Genomic DNA, 24,775 nt, shown 5'->3' on the forward strand with positions numbered 1-24,775 from the left:
GAATATTTACGCTGGATTCTAAAAGTGCCATAGCACCACTGATACTTTTCTACTTAAGGCATCTGTCGTGCCAAAGTGTGAGTTTGTTAAGCAGGTGCTCTCAGTAGCAGCTGTATACTCCACACTGGTGTTAAATTGTAAAACGATTTCCTGTGATTGGTTGTTTGTGTGCAGGCTGGGCGGAGCTCCAAGAGACAGCTGTTCCTGCTGCCAGGTGGGATCGAAAGGCACCTGAAAATCAAGACGTGCTCTGTGAGTGGCACACACACGTATGCACATTAAAGTTATGCTATATGGGAGTTGGTGGCACGGTGGTGGATTACTGTTCTGTGAGTCTTTACATTATATTCTAGGAAAATTCTGCATAATATTCCATTACCTAAAAACATTCTGAAGAGAAGCATTATGCTAGTGTGTAGCCTTTACAGACCTGACTGAACCTGAGCTTTTATACAGAACAAAAAACAGATGCTGCCTCTGTGGGTACACATGGTGTCAGCATTGCTTGTTATAAGTGGATTTCTGTGTTTCAGGTTGCTTTGGACGTCATCGAGGAGCTTTGCTATGAGATGGGACTACACAGGGTGGAGGCTTTGGACGAATATGCCATCTTTTTGGTCACACACAAAGGTATCAAGGATCTAACATGCTTGTCATAGCACAGACCTACAATGCAAACGCTCTTTGACATACAGCAATACACTGTAGGTAAACAGATTATAACTGAAGTGTGCTCCTGTGTAGGTCAGAATGTGCGTCCCCTGAACAAGCGTGAGTACATCCTGGATATTGCTACAGAGGCAGAGCCAGTGGACACCAACTACAGTCTGTGGTTCAGGAGAGTCATATGGAGCCTGGCACTCAAACTTGACAACGAACTCTATGTGACCATGCACTATAACCAGGTACAGTTCTACTGTATGAAATGAAAGACAGCCCACGTCTGCTTCTACTGTAGCTAATCCAATCTGAAATTTGGCTCATATTCTTCTTGTGTGGCTCGTTTTATAATTCACACTATCACATGGAAGAAACAGTAGATTTGACCTCTATAGTCCTCCCTGCAGAACTGCTTTGCCATGGAAAAAACAGACTTTGCTGTTTTACTGTGTGATTTGCTTGACCACTAACTTGACATTATTTGTAGGTTTTTCATTTGTGTGAGCGCAGATACACCTCAGCTAGCACAGTCTGACGAGGAAGATTTTAAAACTTGAACATACAGTAAAATAAACACCAACAAACTTTTATTCTCTGTGTCTCTCTTCAAGGTGTTGCCAGACTACCTGAAGGCCTTGCTGAGTGTCGTCCCTCAGGGTAAGGCGAGTGATCAGCATCTGCAGCAGATTGCCAGACTGGCCGCCCTACAGCACCGTGCCAAGGACACCATCTACCTGCCCACCATGTAAATACAGTATACACACACTTACACACACTAACCTTTTTGCCCTGAATTGAGCATAATGTTAGCTCAGGCAGGACACGATGTCAAGCTCAGCTCACATCCCAGCTGATCTCAAACAGCCCAATCAACTGATAGAGCAGCTGATTGATGGAAGAGAGTCAGCTGATAGATCACATGATTCCTTTCTACGCAGCCAATTGGCAAATCTCATTCAGGGCGCCCTATTTAAACTGCTCTGACCTGTCTACTGTTGCTGCTTCCTCTTCCTCTTTGTAACCCACCTCCACCCCAGCTCCTCCTTTTCATGTTGTGTCTGACTTATCAATGTCATTTCTGTCTGTCATTGATGCTGCTCTGTTCTGTTCCTGGGGGTCTCTGCTGCTGCTTTCCTTACCTTAGGCTTTCCATGTAGGCGCATGGAAGGGCAGAAAGGTGTGCCCCAGAACAAAGCCATACCGCCAGATATAATACTGCGAATGGAAATAACATTTTCTTTGACCAAAGTGGTCCTGACTGAACTCTCTGGTGCAGTCACGTGCAGCATAAGCTCAAATCTGCAAACACACTTGCACATGTATAATATCTTACTACTGCTTCTGAGGCTTTGTGTGTGTGTGTGTGTGTGTGTGTGTGTGTGTGTGTGTTCATGTTTCTAGGCGTGAGGTGCAGGAGTGTGTCCCCCCACAGTTCTACAGCAAACAGGGTTCACAGCATTGGCTGAATATGACAACTCAACACATGCAGCAGGTCCAGCCCTTAAACCCACACCAGGCTCGCGCACAGTTCCTTGGTAAGACCACAGCTCTGTCTTAATGTGTGTGTGTGTATTTATGTAAGTGACTTACAGAGTGGTTCATGTTATTCATCAGTCCCATAATCAATTAACTACTTACAGATTATTTCTAAAATATAGCTCTTTAAGGGTGTTTCTTTAAAAACATCTACAGCAGGAAATTACAGACGAGAAGACACACATTTTAATCCGGAATAATTGTTTTTAGTTCATAACAGTGCTGCAAAGTAGATCTCATAAAGTTTAATTCACTGACTCTTGGCTTGAATGTACTGCCATATTAAAAGTGACCCTTCCTGTGTATTTGCCCCAGGTCTGGTCAGTGCCTTCCCCATGTTCGGCTCCTCCTTCTTCTACATCCAGAGCTGTAGCTCCTCCTCCATCTACGCACCGTGCATCCTGGCTGTGAATCTGAATGGACTGCACTTTCTGAACAAGGATACTCATGTATGCAAATCATCCACTCAAGCACAAATCCACTGAGTGTAATGTTGCACGCTTTACATTCAAGGACCAGCTGGTAAAATATGGCAGCAGGCAGCTGAGTGTGTGTGACAGCATGAATTTGAAGCAGTAACATTGTCTTGGTAAATTTATATTAAAAGCAAACTACTGCAAAAAGGGGTTGATTTCAAAACAAAGTACTTGGCTCCCTCTGCTGGTTATTGTGTTCACTGTCTTCTTCTATCTATTAAATCCTATATTTTATAAGTTTTGACTTTTAATATCTGAGCATATCTGTCTGTCAGTCAGCCTGTCAGCCTGTCAAGTGCCCCTTGCCTATATATGTGTGTATTCATACATATATTTGGTGTGTGTGTGTAATTAGGAGGCCATGGTGCGTTTCCCTCTGAAGGAGGTCCAGTCGACTCGCACTCAGAGACCGACTTCAGGCTCCAGTTATCCGTATGTGGAGATCATGATAGGAGACCTGCTCAACCAGCGCATCACTCAGCTGCAGCTGGAGCAGGTTTGTGTGTGATGTTCAGATACAGCATACACTGTGGATGTAACTTTTCTGTGTCTGTTTCACTCACCTTATGTAAATGCCTTGCTGTGTGTGTGTGTATGTGTGTTTTCCAGGGCCTGGAGCTGTGCCGAGTCATCGCCATGCACATGGAGAACATGTTGTCAGTCAGAGAAAAGAGACTCACTTTGCCACCGAGTGAAATCACCCTGCTATAACACACAACAACCACCTGCACTCACAGATAAATCACACTGTATGCCTCATAAATGTACTGCATCTACCTCTATATTAAAATAGAATATTTTGATATGTAAAGGTAATGTTTCTGTAATCTGATGAATGTGTAATAGTTGAAGATGTTGATAACAGAATGAAAAACAGGTATATTCAATCACACAACGTGATTTTGCTGAATAGGACGTCTTCCTGGACAAATGCTGCGATCAACCAATCACAGCCCTCTGACATCATCAGCTGTACTTCTTTCAAAAATCTTTTGTGCTTCCTAAGCTAAGCTAGTTTTCCAAATTGAATGTGGAACAACTGAACAAAATCCTCAGTAACATTGAATAAAATCCGCACAAGCTGCTGCAGGGTTAGCGAGTTAGCTTGCTAACTAGTAGGCTAGATTATTGTTAAACAAATGTTAAGGATAATATCTTTAAGTTACCTGCGATTAACACATTTTCCCTCCTTTTTTATAGCTCATTAAAAAAGTTTTGTTTTATTTTTATTTTATTTTTTTTTTTAAAAACACTGGATAGTTTGTTAATGTCAACAATAATGTAGCAGTGATGGTCCTGGATCAACATGAGCACTACAATATTATGAAAAAACAGTTTGAATGGGCATGAAAAAAGGAGTGAAATGTTTCCATTGCAGCTGCAAACTGATATTATCCTTACTTTTAATCTAAGTGAACAATATTCTAGCTTAGTAGCAAGCTTACTTGTTAGCATAGCTTACCTAGTTAGCAAGCTAACTCGCTAATTTTCAAGTCTATTGGCACTTTTACTTGTTAGCATAGCCAACCTAGTTAGCAAGCTAACTCGCTAAGTAGTTTAAAAGGATTTTGTTTACTGTTTCTGAGGATTTTGTTAAATTTTACTTCCTCCAATTGTGGAAAACTAGCTTAGCTCTGAACAAACACAAAAGCTGTGTCTCAATTCAGGGGCTGCAGCTTTTGAAGGATGCGGCCATGTCCTTTGAAGACCGCATCAACCAAACTGAACAGTCTCCAAAATGGTACGATCTGGTCTGTGGAGGATTTCCTGGTTGCATCACCAGTTGTTTTCACCCTGACCCGTTGGCGTTCCTGTTACTTAGCAACCAGCTGCAATTGACAACACAAGGAGTGAGCTAGCAAGTTAGTTAGCCCTAAATCATGGACCCCGACATTATTCATTCATTCATTCATCTTCTAACTGCTTCATCCTCTTGAGGGTCGCGGGGGGGCTGGAGCCTATCCCAGCTGACATCGGGTGAGAGGCAGGGTTCACCCTGGACAGGTCGCCAGACTATCGCAGGGCTGACGCATAGAGACAAACAGCCACTCAAGCTCACATTTACACCTACAGACAATTTAGAGTTACCAATTAACCTGCATGTCTTTGGACTGTGGGAGGAAGCCGGAGTGCCCGGAGAGAACCCACGCTGACACGGGGAGAACATGCAAACTCCGCACAGAAGGGCTCCCACGCCCGGGATCGAACCGGCAACCCTCTTGCTGTGAGGCGAGAGTGCTAACCACCACACCACCGCACCGCCCTCCCGACATTATTTTATTTTTTAAATTTTATTTAATACTTTAGGAAATGATTCACCACTGGCGACACTGCCATTTGATATATAATTTGATATTTGATATATAATTTGATATTTGATATATAATTTTAGGTTTGAAGGCCTCTTGTGTTTTGTAACATTTATATTGTTAGCTATTCAAGTGAGTTGAAACCCAGTACTTACATTTAAAAGTGCAATCTGCCACCACTGCTATCGGTGGTGTATCAGGCGCCATACTGAAAACAACCCAATCGTCACCGTTGTGCAGTATATCTCTGGATAGGCTGGGCCACGAAGGATTCATCTGTTGCATCCTTCAAATTCTGGGAAAGGAGGCTGCATTTCTTGGTCGCATTCGAAGGAGCCTTAGAAATGGGACATTTTTAAAGAAGCGTGGAAAAGCACAGGAGTGGCACGCTGATGATGTCAGAGGGCTGTGATTGGTTGACTGCCATGTTGGTCCAGGAACGAAACGTGGGATGTTGACCCAGGAACATGTCCTGCTTGGCAAAATCATGTCGTGAATATTAAATCAGGGCTGCAACTAAAGATGACTATCACTATTTCCCACAGCCAAAAATGTTAAATGGCTTGTTTTGTCCACCCAATGGTCCATAACCCAAATATATTCAGTTTATTATCATAGAAGAGTAAGAAAACCAGGAAATGTTCACATATGAGAAGCAGGAACAATTTAATTTGGGGGCATTTTGCTTAGGAAAAAAAAAGATTTAAACAGTTACACCCACGGCTTCAACATAAAGCAGGAAAAGGCATATTTGGTTATCTTTCTGTGTGCATGACACGTACATCCAGTAAATCAGTGCAGCTTACCTGGACATACTTCAAAACACTCACACCACTGAGATTAATGCATTCATGTGTCTCTGACGCAGTGTAAGGAGTACAGAAACTGAGAGTCAGACTTGATAAACGTCCTCTCACACTGAACCCATTCATGTTTTTCTTTGACATTTTTAGCCAAAACAGTTTCAGATCTTGTCTGCCATGATTGCCTTTTCGTGCCGGGACTCTAATGGATACTACCTCTTTAATTTACTTTAACTTGCCCACTTCAGAAGAACTGTATGATTTGATTTACGTTGATTCTAGGGCAACACTGAATATAAATGTGATCCTTGAACAAGGGTAGGAACCCCTGCTGTGGTTGGCTCTGTTCCTGGAAGCTCAAATGTGTGAAACTGAAATGAATATTAAACAAACTTAAGTATCACCACATCTTCCCTTAAACACTATTGGATGCTTGTGGTTTGACAAAATACATAATTATTCATTACTTCATGACTTGAACCTACATGCAAGAGTGGCATACCTAAATTATATTTGAGCCCATAAGATGCTCTGTTTTTTTGTTATTTTATTAAGATGAATTTAAACCAAAAACAAGAGAAGGCAGCCACAAAAACAGGCCACAAATTAAATTATTTTTCTTTATTTTCTTCCCTGTTATGAAATCAAAGGAAAGGCACAACGGGCGGAAACATATTTGTGGAAGCATATTTTGGCACATGGCTATAAGCCACATCACTGAGCTCTTTGCACTAATGGAAATGATTATTTATACAATGTATAGCATATATATTTTTATGTAAATAGCTGTTGTACATAACTAATGCACGTGAATAATGTACATTAAAGTTTGTAGCATAAATGATTCTGGTGTGTGAATTTGGTTCATTTTAAAAAGAGACCTTTAGTAACATCATGCACATATGAAGTTTAAAACAAGTATAGTTTCAAAGGCATCAGAGAAAGCAAGAGATTAGAGATACAGTGCCGTAAACAGGGGAACAAAATTGTGTTTACCTGGTCCTGGTGCAAAACAACATAATGAAACATGAGATGCAAACAAGATATAGCCACATCAAAACAGAATGGGAAATAGAGTAAATGAATAAATACATAAATAAGTAACACACGTGTGAAATGTTTTTTGGGAGCTCTGAGTGTAAAGTCAGAATTCAGATCTTAGACTCAAAACTTTAATACATTTTTCACGTGGCCTAATCCTCTTCCACAGGAAAACAATAGATGAATACCTAAACAAATAAATACTTAAATAATAGGGGTGAAAGACAGGTTTTCAGATAGACCACATCAATGGTAATTTTCTTTTTTAACAGTTTTGGCATTTTTTCCAAAATATTTTTGAAAGATAATGCAACATGTTTAGTTTTCCGAATTCTGCCTAATGTAAAAAAAAATAATTTAAAGGTCCTATATTATGCTAATTTTTGGGTTCATATTTGTATTTTGGGTCTCTACTACAACATGTTTACATGCTTTAATGTTCAAAAAACACATTAGTTTTGTCAGAGAGTCTGCCTAAATATACCTGTATTCAGCCTCTGTATGAAACACTCCATTTTAGTGCCTGTCTCTTTAAACCCCCCTCACCTGAAAAAGCTCATAATTATAACTTTTTTTTATCTCATAATTTCAACTTTTTACCTCATAATTATGACTTTTTAATTTCATAATTTTTACTTTTTATCTCATAATCATGACTTTTTAAAATTTCATTTCACTTTTTATCTCATAATTACAACTTTTTTTATATCCCATAATTTCACTTTTTAATCTTATAATTTTGACTTTTTATCTCATAATCATGACTTTTTAAAGTTTCATAATTTTACTTTTTATCTCATAATTATGACTTTTTAATCTCAGTTTTCACTTTTTATCTCATAATTGTGACTTTTTATCTCATACTTATAACTTTTATCTCAGTTTCACATTAACTTTCTTATCTCATGGCCTATTACCTCATAATTTTGACCTCTATCTCATAACTTCAAATTCTTATCTTATAATTTTGACTTTTTATCATATAATTATGACTTTATCTCATCATTTTCATTGTTTATCACATAATTTTGACTTTTTAATCTCATAATCATAATTTTTTTTATCTTATGACATTTATCTCATAATTTCAACTTTTTTATCTCATAATCATGACTTTAAAATTTCATAATTTCACTTTTTTTTTATGTTATATTACAATTTCTTTTAAAAAATCTCATAATTTTCACTTTTTATCTCATAATTGTGACTTTTTTATCTCCTGATTATAACTTTTATCTCAATTTCACATTAACTTTTTTATCTCATGGCCTTTTACCTCATAATTTTGACCTCTATCTCATAATTTCACATTTTTATCTCATCATTTTGACTTTTTATCTTATAATTATGACTTTATTTCATCATTTTGATTATCATATAATTTTGACTTTTTAATCTCATAATCTTATTTTTTTATTTTATGACTTTTTATCTCATAATTTCGACTTTTATCTCACATTTCTGACTTTATCTCATCATTTTGACTTTTAAATCTCATAATTATGACATTTTATCACATAATTTCAACTTTTTTTTATAACCATTAGGACTTTTTACCTTATAATTATGACTTTTTGTATCAGAATTTCAACTTTTATCTCATAATTCTGACTCTTTATCACATAATTATGACTGCTTATATCATAATTTTGACTTTTTATCTCATAAATTCGACTGTTTTTATCTCATAATTATAACTTACCATGGGGATATTTTTTCTTTCAGTGGCAGAAATTAACTTCCATAGAAAACAACCCTACATTAACATTATTTTAAAAGATTAATTAGAGTCTTAAAATATGAACATCCCTCACTATGAAAGGTTAACAGGTTCAGTTGCATTGTTTTTAAACATTACTCGCTATTTACTGCTTGATAGTTTAATTTTACATAACGTACAGACCGTTTAACGCCTTGTAGTGACTGATGTATGTGGGACGTGTATCCGGTGCTTGCTGTGCTACAAACCGAGCGCCCCCCTCCAGAGTACTTGGCTGTGTGGGCGTTTCTGGGTAATTGCTCGCAGATTTCTTCGCCCTCATTGGTCAACAACAACGGGGTCCGTGTGAACCGGGAAGAGGAGGGGGCTGTGGTCAAACCCACCGCGACCTAAACAGCACCAGGAGGGAGAAGGAGGGAGGAGAGCCGCAGCCCGCAGCAGCAGGAACAGCGTCGCAGCCCCGCTTTCAGCCTGTATGGGCTAGTCGGTTAGCTAGCTTAGCATCGTCCGACTGCGCCGCACCGCCTCTCCCGCCCGCCCGCCGCCGCGCCGAGAACCCCGGGGTTGTTATCTCCGTGTTTTCCTCTCCGTCCCCCCGCAGTCCCGCCCGCCCTCCGCCCGGCTTCAAGATGATGAAGTTTAGGTTTCGTCGGCAGGGCACCGACCCGCAGAGGGAGAAGATAAAACAGGAGCTCTTCGCCTTCAACAAGGTAAAGTAACGGGACGGAGGGGAGTGAGTGAGGGTTTCCTCCTCTTCTCTCCTCTTCTCCTGCTCCCCTAAACTACCTATCTCCACACGGGACCAGGGTTGATCCGAGCACTCTGCAGCATTCCCCCCTCTCTGCCTCTGTCTCCAGCTAGGAGCAGAAATTAGCTGTAAACTGCTGCTGATGGTTTCAGTGCAGCCTGGACTCTTTGTTGATGTGTGTGTGTGTGTGTGTGTGTGTGTGTGTGTGTGTTCGTTCAGGGGGTTCAGTTGTTTTCACGGCGTGTTAATTGGCTCTCACCCAAACGAGGCCCGCGTTTAAAGCACCAAGAACTGGGGAAACTTATCTGTGCAGACCTAACATCACTGTAATTAACCACCAACAGCTGATTATCTCAGTGATAGGGATTATCAGGCTCCACTATAACAAGATTAGAGTTGTGCTGCAGCAGTTTGATGCCTCTCTTGAGTGCTGTGACCCATATTTCATTAAGATATTGATCAAGATGGCTGTCAGTGTGGTGACAGGGTTAACTCTTCTGCCCCTTCACCACAACACTGTGTAAAAGCTCGCAGCGTTGTTTTGCAGCGCTCTTCTTGTTTCAGTGTTTGAGGGTCTGTGGGTGAAACCATGAGTGTCAGATTTCACGCTACCCTGGCATCACATCCATATGGACCTACACCAGTTTGTGTACAGTAAACCTCAGCTTCCTGAGGAGTTATCAGCCCTCCTCTCCTCCTCACCAGTTGGTGCCAGGATTTATTTAGCAGCTCCACTTCCAGTAAGCTGCCAATTGTCACCCCGGCCACTGTTGCTAAAGTGGTGGGAGCCTAAAAGTAGGTTGAAGTCCGTGGACTGTTTGATAATTGTGCAAATCAACTGCACGTAATCTTTTTGGATGACCTGCACCTTACCAACAGGGTCTGCACTTTATATTTAGACTACAGTGCAAAGATAACCCCCTCTGGCATTGCTGTGGCCTTGAACTCAGGTTAGGTGAGGCCGCTGTTGGTCTGCACAGTGTGTGTCACTCAAAAAGCAGAGCAGGGGGTGCCAGAGAGGGGCTGTCCAAAGTTTTGGATGTTGAAAGCTTTAATTTATCATGAACAGTGGGGTGACATGACAAAATAAACCCCACTCAACAAGATGAATTAGGAATGTTTGGCATATATTTGAAGAAAATGTAGTGCTACATGATGTTGGTAAAGTGATTAGCAAACTAAATATCAGTCAATGATTGTTATTTCTAAATCATAAAAAAAATGATTTTTCTTTATCACCTTGCTTCGTGGCCCAAATCTACAGCCTGAGTCTTGATAAAACTGAAAAAATGTGTGGGTCAGTGCGCTTCCAGGACTCAAATTGAGTTTGTTTGACGTGCTGTTTGGATAAGGACACATGTAGACACAACATCACAAGAGGAACTGCAGGGTGTCTCTCTTTAAAACAATCATGTTAGACCCAAAACAATATATAAAACATACAAGTAATGCACACCAAGAATTATTATGAGGTGCTGATCACTGGCAGCAGACCTGATTGTAGAAAACAAGTGTCTCGCACTCTGGCTCCATATGCTTTCTTTTATTTTGATGACGCTTCGGCCTTTGGGCGTTCTTCAAGGCCCAAAGGCCGAAACGTCACCCCAAAAAACAAAACAAAAAAACCCCAAACAAACAAAAATTCAGACAAAAATCCTGACCAGTTGTGGCCCCAAGGGGTAGCCAGGGGGTGCCACAGCCATCTCCTCCAAAAAATACGCAAAACTTATCAAAGGCCTCTGTGTCTCCCTTTTTTATTATTACTGATATTATTTGTTTTTATTTGAGTAGACTTGTTCCCAATAAATGTTTCTCCCTCTCAATCAATGCATTTCGTTTTCGTTGCATGTCGTTTTAAGGAAAAAGACAACTAGCGAGGAATCACTTAGTATGTCTACATCTACATAACACATTAAAACAGGATTGTTGACGAACTCAAAATGTTAACTGTACCAGTATTGGTCCATACACATCAGTTAATTGCTAACATTAACTGTAAAATAAGAACACAAAGTAAATCAGTATGCGACTCCTTAACTCTCATAACTATATAGTTTTCAACTAGCTTATAGCACAATAGAATTCTTGAAATTCAGGAATGACTTTTGGTTTTGGTGTGTCACTACAAGATTTTTAGTGGCCCTATCTGGTCACCCCTATGAAAAAGTTCTGGGTATGCCATTGTCCCTTGTGAAGGCTTGATATTGTGACTCGTTGAAACATAAAACTTGATGTGGTTGAGTACAAAGTTTGAATGCGTCAGTATCTTATCGAATGACTCTATTATTTCTTTGATGAAAAAATTGTTCTGTGAGAAAGAGTTCCTGACAAATGTTAATCATCTTTTAGGGTTACACTTGTTCTTGGTAACAGTGCCAGTGAGGCATTCAGAACTTGAGGTTACTTGCATAACCCCTGTTCTCTGAGTAGCATGAGTGTTATGTCTCATTATGTGTCATAATGAGACATCACAGTCGCATAAATGCCAGGAAAGACATTTCCCGAGTGTTGTGTCAGATCGTTTGAACCATCAGTGGGCTTTCCATGATTTCAGTTGTTTGACATTGCAAATGGCAAATTTGCATGGAAAGTTACCGATTCCAGATTAAGTTAATTGTATTTCATTGTGCAGCCTAGATGTATACTTGTGTGTGTGTGTGTGTGTGTGTGTGTGTGTGTGTGTCTTTTTTTTTTTCTGAAAAGTTGCCTCACATTGGGATGTCTTGCTGCAGAGAGAGGTAGGGCTGGGCGGTATACCGGTTTGTACCGAAAACCAGTATTTATTTTCGTTATGATATGAATTTTTCATATACCGCCATACCGGTGAATAGCCCAAACAACGCCCGGAACGTACGCGGTCGGAAAGTGTTTCAGCAGGGACCCATTTCACCGCTGCACACCACAGGCACGCTTGAGCGGGTGAGAGTGAGAGCGTAGAAAAGTTTAGAGGCGAGAATGGCTGCCGGAGAGAGTCCTGAAAGCACAGTAACTGTACACGATGGCCCAGAAGACCTCATACCAAAAAGAGCAGTGTTTCCCCTATATGCAACTAGCAGCGGCACACCGCCGTTTACAATTCTCCTCTGCCCTCTATATCGCACACAGTGGAGTTTCGCCCCGATACGCGCACACACACCCACACCCACACACACACACAAAGCGTACACACAGGTGAGCACACTAGAGCATGGCTCGGACCGCATTTTCCTGACCGAAGACGACCCATCCCGAGTCCGAGACAGTTATGGCCGGGCTCCACTGGGCGACACGTCGTTTAGCGTGTGCTAAACGAGCACAATGTGTTTTTAAATGAATAAACCATTATCAGAGGTGATATGTGATGATTTTTTTTCATGCATTTACCCATGTTTATCCGTGACATTGTGTAAATGTCTGTGGCAGACATTTGAAATCGAGTAGATGACAAACAGTACAGTAAACTTGTAGATAACTCAAATATATGTAATAACTTAGGTGGAAAATGCTTTAACATTTCATGCAGCCTACATGCAGCCTCTCGGCTCCGCAAACAGTAAACAACCCCGCTGGCTTCTCTACGTGTTGCTTCCATACGCAGTCAGTGGAGTCCAAATGAATGGAGCGGAGCGTGTGTTGTGTTCAGGCGTTGTCAGGTAAATAACAAATTCCGGTACTTGAATAGGCCAGCACAACACAGCAGCATGTCAAGTTGGCCGAACCTGAGCAAAATACTGTGAAATACCGTGAAACTGATATGATTTTTTCTTAAAACCGTGATATGAAAATTTTGTCATACCACCCAGCCCTAGAGAGAGGTGATAAAGTGGTGAGAGACAACACTAATAGAAGTTGGTGACAACAGAATCAATCTTCTCAGGGTGGCTGCAAACTAGTGTTGTCAAAACATATTAATATATCGATACAAATGTACTCTGAATACTTGAAACTGCTCCAATACTCATTATCCACAATATTGATTAGTAATGGTTATGTATTCTGCTGTTCTCTGCTACTGACCAAGGAAAAAAGTTAGATGTTATCAAATATCAATATTTTTCAATATTTTTCAAGGCATTGTATTGAAGTTAGAAATTCCAGTATCATGACAGCACTAGTGTAGACTTAAGCCCCATTTCCACCACCACCTACAGTATATCACCTATATACTCACGGTATGGTGCCTTTGGACTAAAAGTAACCCTTCAGACATGGTACCTAGACCCTAGCGTTTCCACCCCAAACATTAGCCTTTCATGTGGGTTGGGTTGTTGTCACACAGTGGTTATAAAACCAGCCACATCTCTGAGCAGAGTGACCAATCAACAGACTGCAGTGTTCACAGCTCCACCTTTTAGTACCAGATCTGTGTGCTATGTACCCCAACAGAGGGGGGATCACAAATGGAGACGGCACAGAACGGCTCTATTGGTACCATCCACAACTTTTCACAGTGGAAACAGGAAAAAAGTGTACCAAACTGAACTGAACCACACCGTACTGCTCGGTGGAAACAGGGTTTTATAGACCTTAAAGTTGGGCTGCAGCTAACAGTTACTTCCATTCTTCTTCCATCTGTGACTTATTTTCTGGATTATGTGTAGGTTTAGTCTGCCCATCAGAGCCTCCCAGAGCTCATAGTAAAATATCAGTATTGCTTATTTTGTCAGACAAACAGACCAAAACCCAAACACTGTTCATTTACTATCATACATGACAAAAACTGCAGATTTTTTATCACATTTCAGGAACTGGAACAAGCAAATCTGTGGCATTTTTGCTTTGAAAAAATCGCTGAAAACATTATTTGACTATCAAAGTAGCTGGCAATTAATTTTCTTTTGATAACTAATCGCTGCAGTGCCACATGGAAGTACATTCAGAGAATATGAGTAAACTCAGATTGGTTGAATGGTGCATCGGGTCTAAAGTCCTTGAACTGTTTGCTGTGCCGTGACAACGCACACACATTCACACACACACTTTAAGGTTTGGCACCAGCTGCCACAACTATCACAGAGGTGGTCTCTCAACAGGAGTGTTACTTTGATGTCTCTCTGTCTGCGTGTGTTTGTGTGATCAGAGCGGCAATTTAAAGAAACAAAGAGTTAATGTTTTACCTCATATCTGATTTCCACGCTAAAGACCTCATTTCCAAATGTTTTTGGACACGGAGCCGCTCAGGGGTCCTGGCCTGAACCTCTTTTAAAGTTAGTTAAGGTATTGTTCTAAAGTTTCTGTTAGTTGTTTCTCTGTGGATCTAAATGCTTTCCCAGCTGTCTCGCCCTCTCCTGACACGGGCAGAAGGAAAAACTGTGAATTTATGTTAATCCCATTTAACATAGTCTGCAAAGCATCGTAATAAAGCAGCGCTGCTGCCCTCAGTGCTTTTTTAAGAACTTTCCTCTAACTTTATTAAGGGAGCCCTCCCTTTTAGACGCCGCACTGACTGCACAGTCTGACAGGCAAACACATGCACGCACGCTCACAGACAGCAGGGTGTTTAAAAAGAAGCAAAAATAATTAAGTCAGAGTTTTTATTGTCTTCTTTCGTCTGTCATCTGTTAATGTCTGTTCTGTGTTTCTCTTTTAGACTGTGGAGCATGGGTTCCCTCATCAGCCCAGTGCTTTGGCCTTTGACCCCAAGCTGAAACTTATGGCCATCGGGACAAAGTCAGGAGCCATTAAAGTGTATCCTTCATTATTATTGAGGTCATGCATCTAACAGAAGCTTTTTGGGGACATTCAGTCACAGTAAGGCTGGGTGATGAACTCAATTTTCGAAATTGTCAGATTTATGAATCTTTTACTGAGCCAAGTGAACTAATATGGTCATTTTTAAATCAGTAAATTGTCTGAATTTCCATATAATTAAAGCTAAGAATACTGCAGCTCAATCAGCCAGTCCACATGTCCACAAGCTCATTAAATTTGTAAAAAAAAAAATGTACAAATGTATGGTGATGATGTGTTATTTTTAGGTTCTATCGTCACAGCTGAATATACGTCCCAAAAGCCAGCCAGCTACAACTAACAGGACAAAACACTATCTAAGAAAGCCCCTGATCAGCGACTGGTAGAGTACAGAGACTGTTTTTCTTCCAGTTTTGTCAGTTTTGTCATCTTTGAAGTGCTGCTCTGTTTATCTGTACATCAGCTCTGTAGTGCAGCTGCTGAGCTGTCTTCCGCTCTACATTTGAGGGTAACTGAAGTCATCAGCCACGCTTTTAAATGTCATGTTGTTTAGTGTAAGATTTTATGTCTTGCAGTTGTAGGAGTTGTCCTCCTGATTCTTTAAACTACTGTCATTTGAACAACCCCATGTCTACGTAGAGGATCCACAGTATTTTTAGCTTTTTGTGGCTATTTGAGTGTAAGTTATGGTCTGTGCTGCTATTTGTTACACTGCTGTTGGTTTTCTTACTCTCACAGTGCTATAAATGATGAGGAAATACTGATCAGATATATCTGCAGCAGAGCTGTTTATATAACACCGGTTTAGCAGAGCAGGGTATTGCTGTGTGTGCTGTCTGTCTCCGAGGGAAGTTGCACTGTCTGCACCACTTAAAGATGCAACATGAGGTGCCAGGCCACATGCTCGAAGGAAATGGGGGGAAGCATTTTACTGGTGCTCTAAATTTACTTCCATCAGGAGAGACGAAAAGAACATTTATCATGTGATTAGACCCCATCATGATGTCATCTATTCCAGGAGGGTGGTAAAGATGTAGTAGATTAGGGACCCCCCCTAAGGAGTCTAGACACTGGTGGTGGTGAGATGAAGAGGGAGGTGATCTGGATGTAAAGAAGAGTGGGCATTTGATGAGCTGGTTGTGGGCTCTGGATAAGGTGACTGGAGGAGAAGGGGGTGACGATTCTGCCTAAGATGACAGCTGACAGCAGCAGAGAGGAGAACAGAGTTAAAGTTTGGCAGCAGCAACATGAATGACTAAAGGAGATCATGGCAAAGTTTGATTGGATAAAACTGGGAGAGGGAACACCCGTAGTCATCTGATGGGTGGGAGTTGATTTGAGAGAGAATTGAGAATAGATATAGCATAAAGAAAGTCTTCCCGATTGAACTTACGCTGAGCTTCATAATTATCAGTTATTAAAAATAAAGCCAACTACTAACAGCAGGACAAGAAACACTGCTATCTTATAATCTTCATGTGTGGCGTTGGCCTGTAGCTTAGCTCAGTTTTAGCAAGAGAACACCATCTACAAAACCGTATATGGACGCCATCTGTAAAGTTTTCCGGGACAGGTTGTCTCATCATTAGTTGCACAGAAGATGCATTTCGCTAAATCCCAAGATTAGATGTTATGTACCTGTCTAAAACAAACACAGCGAGTTCAGCATCAAACCTCGTCTCTTTACTCGCCAGTTGTGGAAGCCACACCAATGTTTACACTTGCTTTGCTTCTTTTTATATCACTTCTTCTCTTTGCCGCTTGCCAGGAGCAGGTGGTTGGGATGTTGATGATGGTCGCCTGCCAAGTGTTATAAAAAGTTATGATTTAAAATGAAAATGTAGTAGTGTAGCCTTTGTGTTTACTTTGCTGCGAGCCGCGGGCTGTAGCTCTGCTTCTTTGTCCGCTCATGTTGGACTGAGGGCAGACTGGATGCTGTACTGAATATGTTAACATTCACAAAATATTGTGTTCATTCCCAAAAAAACAGTATTCCTACTAAGCTGTTAACATGGCTAATTAAAATGAATATTCCACTAATATTTCCCTTGATATACAGCCGTGCATACTCCAATGTCGTTTATCACATCACAATATGGCGAGGGAAGGGAAGGGAAAGGCATTTATATAGCACATTTCATACCTAAAGGGAACTCCAGGTGCTGTACAGAAGAGTCAAGTTAAAGTTCATTGTATCCTAATCACAAAGCATGCCTCAAAGGGCTGTACAAATATTAACTTCAATTTCAATATCAATTCGATCTGTAAAGTCCAATGTTACAAATCACAGTGAGCCTCAGAGAGCCTTACAGCATACGACATCCTTCTGTCCTTTGACCCTCACAGCAACTCAGAATTTCCGTTTCCAACTTCCGTTTATATATAAGTAAATATGCTGAACCATTGCGATGGATTCAGAGTTTGCAGTGACGCCAATTATGTTCCGCCTCGTTAGTTCACCGCACGGACCATTTAACCTGGCAACAACTGCAGCCAGCTCAAACGTGATTGGTCAATATCACGCGGACTAAGAACAGCCTACAACCGGAAACCAGGGCTCTTCGCTCTTCTTCCGGAGGCAAGATCTCCGGGGTTTGCGTACAGACTCTACATTCACTGAATGTAGAGTCTGTATATAGAGACTATGTTTGATGTAACCATGATAACGTACAGAGCTGAAAATGCAGTCTGACCCATTTGAGACCCATATTCTGAATGCCTTGTATACATGTCTAAACACTGCTCCTAAAACCGGCACATCCCAGATGACTAAATGCGTAAAATGCGTCATTCTGTAATATCCAAACTGAATATGCTGTTTACATGACCCGCATCAAATCCGGAATAATAATGGAAGATTGGTGTGCATGTAAATGTACCCAGTGACTCGCAATAACGTCCCGAGGTACAAAGGGTATTACAAGACGGGATCAGTCGGGGCTAGCTGGTTAGCATGCTAAATTCAGTAGATATCTCTGCAACACAATACATACAATAGATGTAAATAGAGTCAAAACTGTTATGTCTCTCCACTCCTTTCATAGTGGTAGTTCATTTTTTGAACATTACAAACTAAAGTTCTGGCCATATCTTACGAAGGACTTTATCCCCTCTTAAACTAACAGTATTAGAGGAAAGTTTATTCAATTTTTTTTTTTTTTTTTACAATCTGGGCCTCATTTTGATAGTTGTCGCCATTATTCTTTTGGGTTACAGTAGCATTTCTCTGACTAGCTGAATGTCTAATATCTGGGGATTTAGGGTAATTTCCAGAAGACAAAAACAAACCCTCAGTTTTACTTATTCCAAAAAGAAAGTGAAGGCAGAATCTAAAATGATTACCCAAACACTGACTCGTGGTGCATACTGAAGTTGTGTGAACACACAGTTTCTCTGTGGAATTGACATCTCAGGTGCACTCTCTGTCAGTGTAAGTAGTCTAAGATAATATGGTCAGAATTGAGGGTTTGTTTACCACCTGTTAGATCATCTGACTGCTTGTATTCCTGCCCTGGTGTGCTGCCTCCATATTACTGTGATCAACTTGAGTGAGTAAAATGTGAGTATAATGTTATCCTAGTCAATAGGACTGTTAGCCAAAACTATGAAAATGAGACCAAGGCCGAGAAACAAAACAACAACAACATCATTACATACGCTGTTTGGCAGATGTTTTCAGACCCAGAATACCATAAATGCATTTCTGAGCTTGCGGTCAGCGGGAATCTAACCCCCCAACCCCGGCCGTTTGACTGTTTGAGCAACACAGAAGAAGATGGAAGATTGAGTAAAGCTGGACTGGAAATGAGTGTCGGTTTGGCTCGTGAGATGGATTGCAGCAGAACCATAATTTGGCATAGCGTGTCAGTTGTGTCAGAAATTCCAGCAGCTCGGATGCTCATGCACTGTCCACATGACACGACTCTGTGACATGTTGTTGATCACGCTTATCTCTCCACGGCGGCCAGCTCTGTCATGATCACCATGACGGTTGTTTAGTTAATCACAGGCGGACGTCAGTCTGCTGCTTTGATGTTGTTTGTTTAGAGTTGAGTTTCCCTCTTCTTCCTTTCCTTCTCAAGCACCATTGTCTTTCAGATAATGACGTGTTTTAGAGCACATGTTAAGTGTTTGTTTTGCATGCTTGCCTCACGTGTTTCATGTTTGTCTCGCGTTTTCATTGGTGTGGACAAGCTGGAGTGGAGAGCATGTAACAGGATTTACGGACAAACTTGTCAGTGTTTGAATATTAATGTATGTTTAGAGCAACTGTGTATGGCTATTTAATCAGTAGGCATTTATCAATGTGTGTAGGGAGTCTTGCTGTGGTTGTGTGTTATATGCTGATGCATCAGATCGGAGAATCAACTCTTTGAGATGCAGCTTTAAGAGAGGGAGACTGGTGGTACCAGGCACTTGCACCCCAGAGGGAGATGGATGGATGGAGGGTGGGAGAGATGGAGGAGGGGGGAGATGGAGATAAACAGAGGCAGCGGAGACAAGGGAGTGTAAAAGAGATGGAAGAGGAGGAAAAATAACTCCACTGCACGGCTATACCTACTCTAACAACATGAGCGATGCTGCAAAGCTCAGACGAGTCATCCTGCTTTTTAACAAGGTCCCAGCTGCCGTTGGAATTTCTGGAAAGTCTGCATGTGTGCCCGCAGAGAATATCTGGAAAGTTAACAAAAGAAAAAGTACAAGAGGATCTTGTTTCACACATTCATTGCATCAGATGAGCGGTTTAGGCTCTAAAAAATACTGGATAATTTTCACCTCTTCAGGCCTCTAAAGTCATTCAGATCGAACAGTTTGAGCAGAACTGTTGTGGTGAAGGAATTTCCCCTGTGGTGATTAAGGGTAGATCAACAGCACGATATTACTGCCTTTTGTTTTTGTTGTTTTTTCAAATTACTTCATTCATCCTGATTTTAGTGCTTTGTGTAAAAGCTTTATTGTGAAGCTATTAATCAGTATATTGTTGCTTTTTAAAAGTCAAAGATGACACAGTGTATAGCAAACAAGTGCAGAACACAGAGGAGCAATGAGGTGCAATAAGGGACGTAGTGTTTTTTCAGATGAAACGCTTTGGTAGCATCTGGTTGCTATGACATTTAGTATCCATGGAAGAAAAAATGTCGGCACACGGTAGAACACTTGGGGACTCATTTATAAAACAATGTGTAGGATAAGTACTAAAAATGTATGTACGGACAAAAGCCAAATATGGTGTACGGCAAAAAATATTTGACAGTTCTTACAATCAGGCCTCCGCCTCACCATCTGTGTCGCCAGTTTCCTGTCTCCAAAGTTTCGTAAGCATGGGTCAAAGTTTCTCACCTCAAGTTTGTTTTGATTGATCACAACTTTTGCGTGGGAAGTGTCTCTCAGGCCTCGTTGGGTGGGTATGCATTGGTTATAAATGGGACCCCTGCTCTTGATGAAGGGAAGGCTGAAGGACGTAGGGAGAGAGGAAGGACCCGCCCGTCTGTTTGGGTTCAGTATTAATTTCTCCTCCACGGCTGTTGTTGTTGTTTAGCGATGTGACGGTTGGTCTATGTGGTATTTTTCACTCTGCTTTTCCGGACGATCTGAGCCGTTCATTATGTTAATCGTTAATTAGCCAACATTAAGGGTCAAACTCATAACAAACCCGTGAGTTAAATTATGAATGGTCGTCAGTAAAGGATGAAGGGAAGGAAAGAAGCCTGGATCCCTCACTGCAAATCTCCAGGCATGTTCATGTGACATCAGAAGATGAAGCAACATACTGATTAAGAGGCCGTACACATGATTTAACCTCCTCGAAAATGCAAGATCAGATGCTACTCTAGTGCCTTTTCTGTGCCAGCTTTTAAGAGCACAGCGGTAGGTTGTGTCTGAGGTTGCTAAGTAACCTTAACAAGCATCGTATCATTGCCTATTTACCTGACATCCTGAGTGCAGAGCTGATCTTCTTCCAGGCGCTGTGTACATGTGTGTAGGCCTACATCAACTTCTACTCCATATTTACCACAAACTAATATTTATGGATAAAGGGAAAGATATCTGTCAGCTGTGATGGGTTGGTCCTTGTTACATGACATGCGGTGCATGCTGCTGTGTTTCAGAAGTTGTACTCTGTTTATCTCAGTGCACAGTTGTCGTGCCCTGAAAAATAGGCACCCAGGAATGCGCGTCGCTCTGCTGTTTGAGCCTGCCTGCCTTGCATCTACATTGAAAACAATGAATTTGAGGGCGCAACAAACACAACATGAGTACGGCCCCTAAGCTGTTTACTCCTTGGCATCATACTTATGCCTCCAAGGTGACTGTCAACTGAGTTATTTCACTAGTCACAAAATAAATACCAACACAAATGTAACCTACATGATGCAAAGTAGTTGGCCTATGGTTGCATGCAGAATTACACAGAGTAGCAAGCTAGTGTGCAGGGATATTGTTGTGTTGCTTGGCAACAGTCCAGTCTCAGTCCAACTATTTGTGTGGGCGGAGCCAAATAAATCATGAAATGAACACACAGATCATTCAGATATTCAGTAACAGCAAAAAAATAATATGCAATACCTGAAGTAACTAAAAGTTTCTTACTATGAATGAAACATTTACTTTTGTTCCTAAGGTTACTGCATATATTAGGTCAAGGTCAGCAGGTACCAACGTTTTTGAAGGCTTTCTGAGTTGTTTTTCTGACTTGAGGGGGTGTTCATGTGAAGTCTCTCAGTTGGGAATCAGTTTTTGGGATTATTCTGACACCAGATGAATGCATGCAGATAAATCATAGGTCTATAGAAGGTCAGAAAAGCCCATTACAATTTCTTACCACACAACGCTACTCTTTCAAATTGCTTGTCTTGTTTGAACAACAGTCCAAAACCCAAAGATATTCACTTTAAAAGAAGCAGCAGATCCTCACATTTGAAGGGAAGCAACCACAGAGTGTTACTGGTGTTTCTGCTGGAAATACTTTTTTAAAAAAATAGCTGAAATGTTTATTTAATTATCAAACTAGTTACAGATTGTTTTCCTGTTGATCGACTGATCTTTTCAGCTCTAACGCCAGGGCTACAGTGGGTAATAGACTGTAACAAACTTTAAACTTGTTGTTCTGAGGACCAGGTTCAGTTGAAACGAAGCCTTCATTTTCACTACGTATGTTTTTGTGTGTGTTCGCATTCCCTGATAATCTCACAGCCTCACTGACTTGAGTTTGACCTGGACGTGCTCGCCAGCATACCTGCTAGTACTGTGGTACACACACACACACACACACACACACACACACACACACACACACTTCCAGCATTGGTGCCAGATGTGTGGTTTGATTCTCACCGACGCCTGAGCAGCGTACAGTGTGTGTTGAGGAGTAGTGAGAGACAAAAGCTGCAGAGAAAGTTTGATCCAATAGACGCAGAGTTTATTTGCTCAGTCGCACAGAAAGATTTGAAAACTGCAAAATGAGTTTGAACTTGTGTTCTCCGTCCTGGCGCGATCGTTCCTCCTCTCCTCTCGTTCACATGTGCTCTCTTTCAGGATCTCGCTGGAGTTTCTCACTTGTTCTTTTCTCTTTTCTCTCGGTCTCTTGCTCCCTGCGTGTTTATAAAGGCAGAGTCATATTACGCCCTGAGAGTTTCTGCTTCGACCACAGACTGGGGCTCAGCAGAGGGAAGGGGGGACAATGTGGTGCGGAGTTTTTTGTATATGTGTGTATGTCGAGAAAGATCATGTGTGGGGGTGGTGGGGCGATCTTGAGGAGTCTGTCTCCTGTCGAAGAATGCATGTTGCGCTGCCCTGGGTTAACCCTCCCTCTGTGTGTGTGTGTGTGTGTGTGTGTGTGTGTGTGTGCGTGTGCGTGTGGATTGGGTGAGTAAGAGCTTTGTTGCTGAGTCTAGTCTTAATAAAGGAAGCTTTTGAATTGGTTTCCAAGACGACCAGTGCAGTTGCTGGGGATGAGGAGTGCTTGCAGACTTGAGGGCATTAAAAGTCTGCAGCTCAGCACGTCAGACACCAGAGTTTGTTGGTAGAAATGCATCAGTTGTGGGTTAAAAGGTCAGAAAATACTACTTTAAGACAGTACAGTACACACACACACACACACACACACACACACTCATAAAACAGTATGAAACTATGAGCTTTATAACTTTATCTGGAGAGTCCAGTATGTGCTGAGTCACGCTGAAACTTTGTGACCATGAAGCCTCGGTATTGGCAATTCAGCAGGCAGAGGACGAGCTAATATTGACACACGCACACGCACACGCACAGGCACAGGCACACAAACAGCAGAGCTTTGATCAGTGTGTTTGTGCTCCAGCTGTCAGCTCTCTCTCTGTCTGTCTGACATCCTGTTGGTCACACCAGCTGAGTGACCAGCCTGTTTTCGACTGATACATCTGATCTTATCTTCTGACAAGTTGCAAATGCTTGAATGCATTTGTCCGTCTTTAATGTCACAGTTATCGTGGCCAAAATGATTACGTCTCACATAATTATGCAGATAATCATCATAAAATCAGCATAAAACTTTTAAAATGGCACCAACGATGCGGGACATGATATTCACGATTATCCCGATAAAGCACATTCACCACAGTCAATGTATATAGTTACGATGAAATCATGTATCAACCCATATTTTGTCTGAATCTGTATTTCGTTACATATTCAGGGCTCTGACTGTCTTTTATGAGTTAAAATTTCATGTGGTCACATTCATGTGAGTGCATGATGCAGACTGAAGGCTCTACATTTGCAAACAGCTAACTCATTCATTCATTCATCTTCTAACCGCTTCATGCTCTTGAGGGTCGCGGGGGGGCTGGAGCCTATCCCAGCTGACATCGGGCAAGAGGCAGGGTACACCCTGGACAGGTCGCCAGACTATCGCTGACACATAGAGACAGACAACCATTCACACTCACATTTACACCTACGGACAATTTAGAGTCACCAATTAACCTGCATGTCTTTGGACTGTGGGAGGAAGCCGGAGTGCCCGGAGAGAAACCATGCTGACATGGGGAGAACATGCAAACTCCGCACAGTTCAGTTGAAACGAAGCTCCCACACCCGGGATTGAACCGGCAACCCTCTTGCTGTGAGGCGACAGTGCTAACCACCACACCACCGTGCCGCCCACAGCTGACTCATAAATGGGTCAAATGCAGGTTAAATGCGCATTGGCAGGTCTGCATTATATAAGTCTTGTGTAAGAAATGTCTGTATCTTCACTGCACTGCACTCATACCTCTTCCTTTACTTGCAGTTCTCATACTAACACAACTGAAGTTACACCCATTCACTACTGTCAGACAAACGGCAGAATGTTACCAGTGGAAACGCTGGGTGTTTCCGCAATATCATTGTAAAAGATTGTGATGATATTACACCATAATCATTATCTGCTGTCTAATGTTCAACACACCATTCTGTTGCCTCACTGGAGCATTAGTGCCTGTCTCTTGGCATGTCTGTGGCACAGCAGCTGTCACTTTTGATGGGCTCTAGCTCATGATGTGTGACCAATAGGGCTGCACCCGACTAAGAATTTTTCCTAGTTGACCAGTGGTCAATCATTTAGGGCCATTAGTAGCCCGCATGTTTACGATATAAATTTATTATTAATGGATGGGGCAACACAATGGTTTGAGTTGAAGGTGTGAGAAAGAATAGTATCAGTAACATTGTTAACACTGTGTACGTCACACACTGAGCGAGCTGCCTGTTAATGACGCTGTGGGCTAATGGGCATGTAGCTACTTCCATGTTTCAGATGATACGTCATGTTTGTAGTCGACCAATGAAGA

The 24,775-nt window shown here is 41.5% G+C and overlaps 2 protein-coding genes across 2 annotated transcripts in view; both read left to right on the plus strand.

Moving 5' to 3' along the window:
* The window catches only part of myo15aa (myosin XVAa), a 55,412-nt gene extending 48,497 nt beyond the window's left edge, over positions 1–6,915 (plus strand). Inside the window, exons 57-64 of the mRNA XM_033645343.2 lie at positions 175–252; positions 534–630; positions 745–905; positions 1,272–1,405; positions 2,062–2,195; positions 2,512–2,645; positions 3,028–3,168; positions 3,282–6,915. Coding sequence (XP_033501234.2) covers positions 175–252; positions 534–630; positions 745–905; positions 1,272–1,405; positions 2,062–2,195; positions 2,512–2,645; positions 3,028–3,168; positions 3,282–3,383 — 981 coding nt within the window. The 3' untranslated portion in view covers positions 3,384–6,915. The remainder of the gene's footprint in view (positions 1–174; positions 253–533; positions 631–744; positions 906–1,271; positions 1,406–2,061; positions 2,196–2,511; positions 2,646–3,027; positions 3,169–3,281) is intronic.
* A 1,985-nt stretch (positions 6,916–8,900) lies between these two features.
* Positions 8,901–24,775, plus strand: part of llgl1 (LLGL scribble cell polarity complex component 1) — a 59,124-nt gene continuing 43,249 nt past the window's right edge. Inside the window, exons 1-2 of the mRNA XM_033645127.2 lie at positions 8,901–9,255; positions 14,863–14,960. Of these exons, the coding sequence (XP_033501018.2) occupies positions 9,175–9,255; positions 14,863–14,960 (179 nt within the window). The 5' untranslated portion in view covers positions 8,901–9,174. The remainder of the gene's footprint in view (positions 9,256–14,862; positions 14,961–24,775) is intronic.

Source organism: Epinephelus lanceolatus, chromosome 18 (assembly GCF_041903045.1).
Source record: "Epinephelus lanceolatus isolate andai-2023 chromosome 18, ASM4190304v1, whole genome shotgun sequence".
NCBI lineage: Eukaryota > Metazoa > Chordata > Actinopteri > Perciformes > Serranidae > Epinephelus > Epinephelus lanceolatus.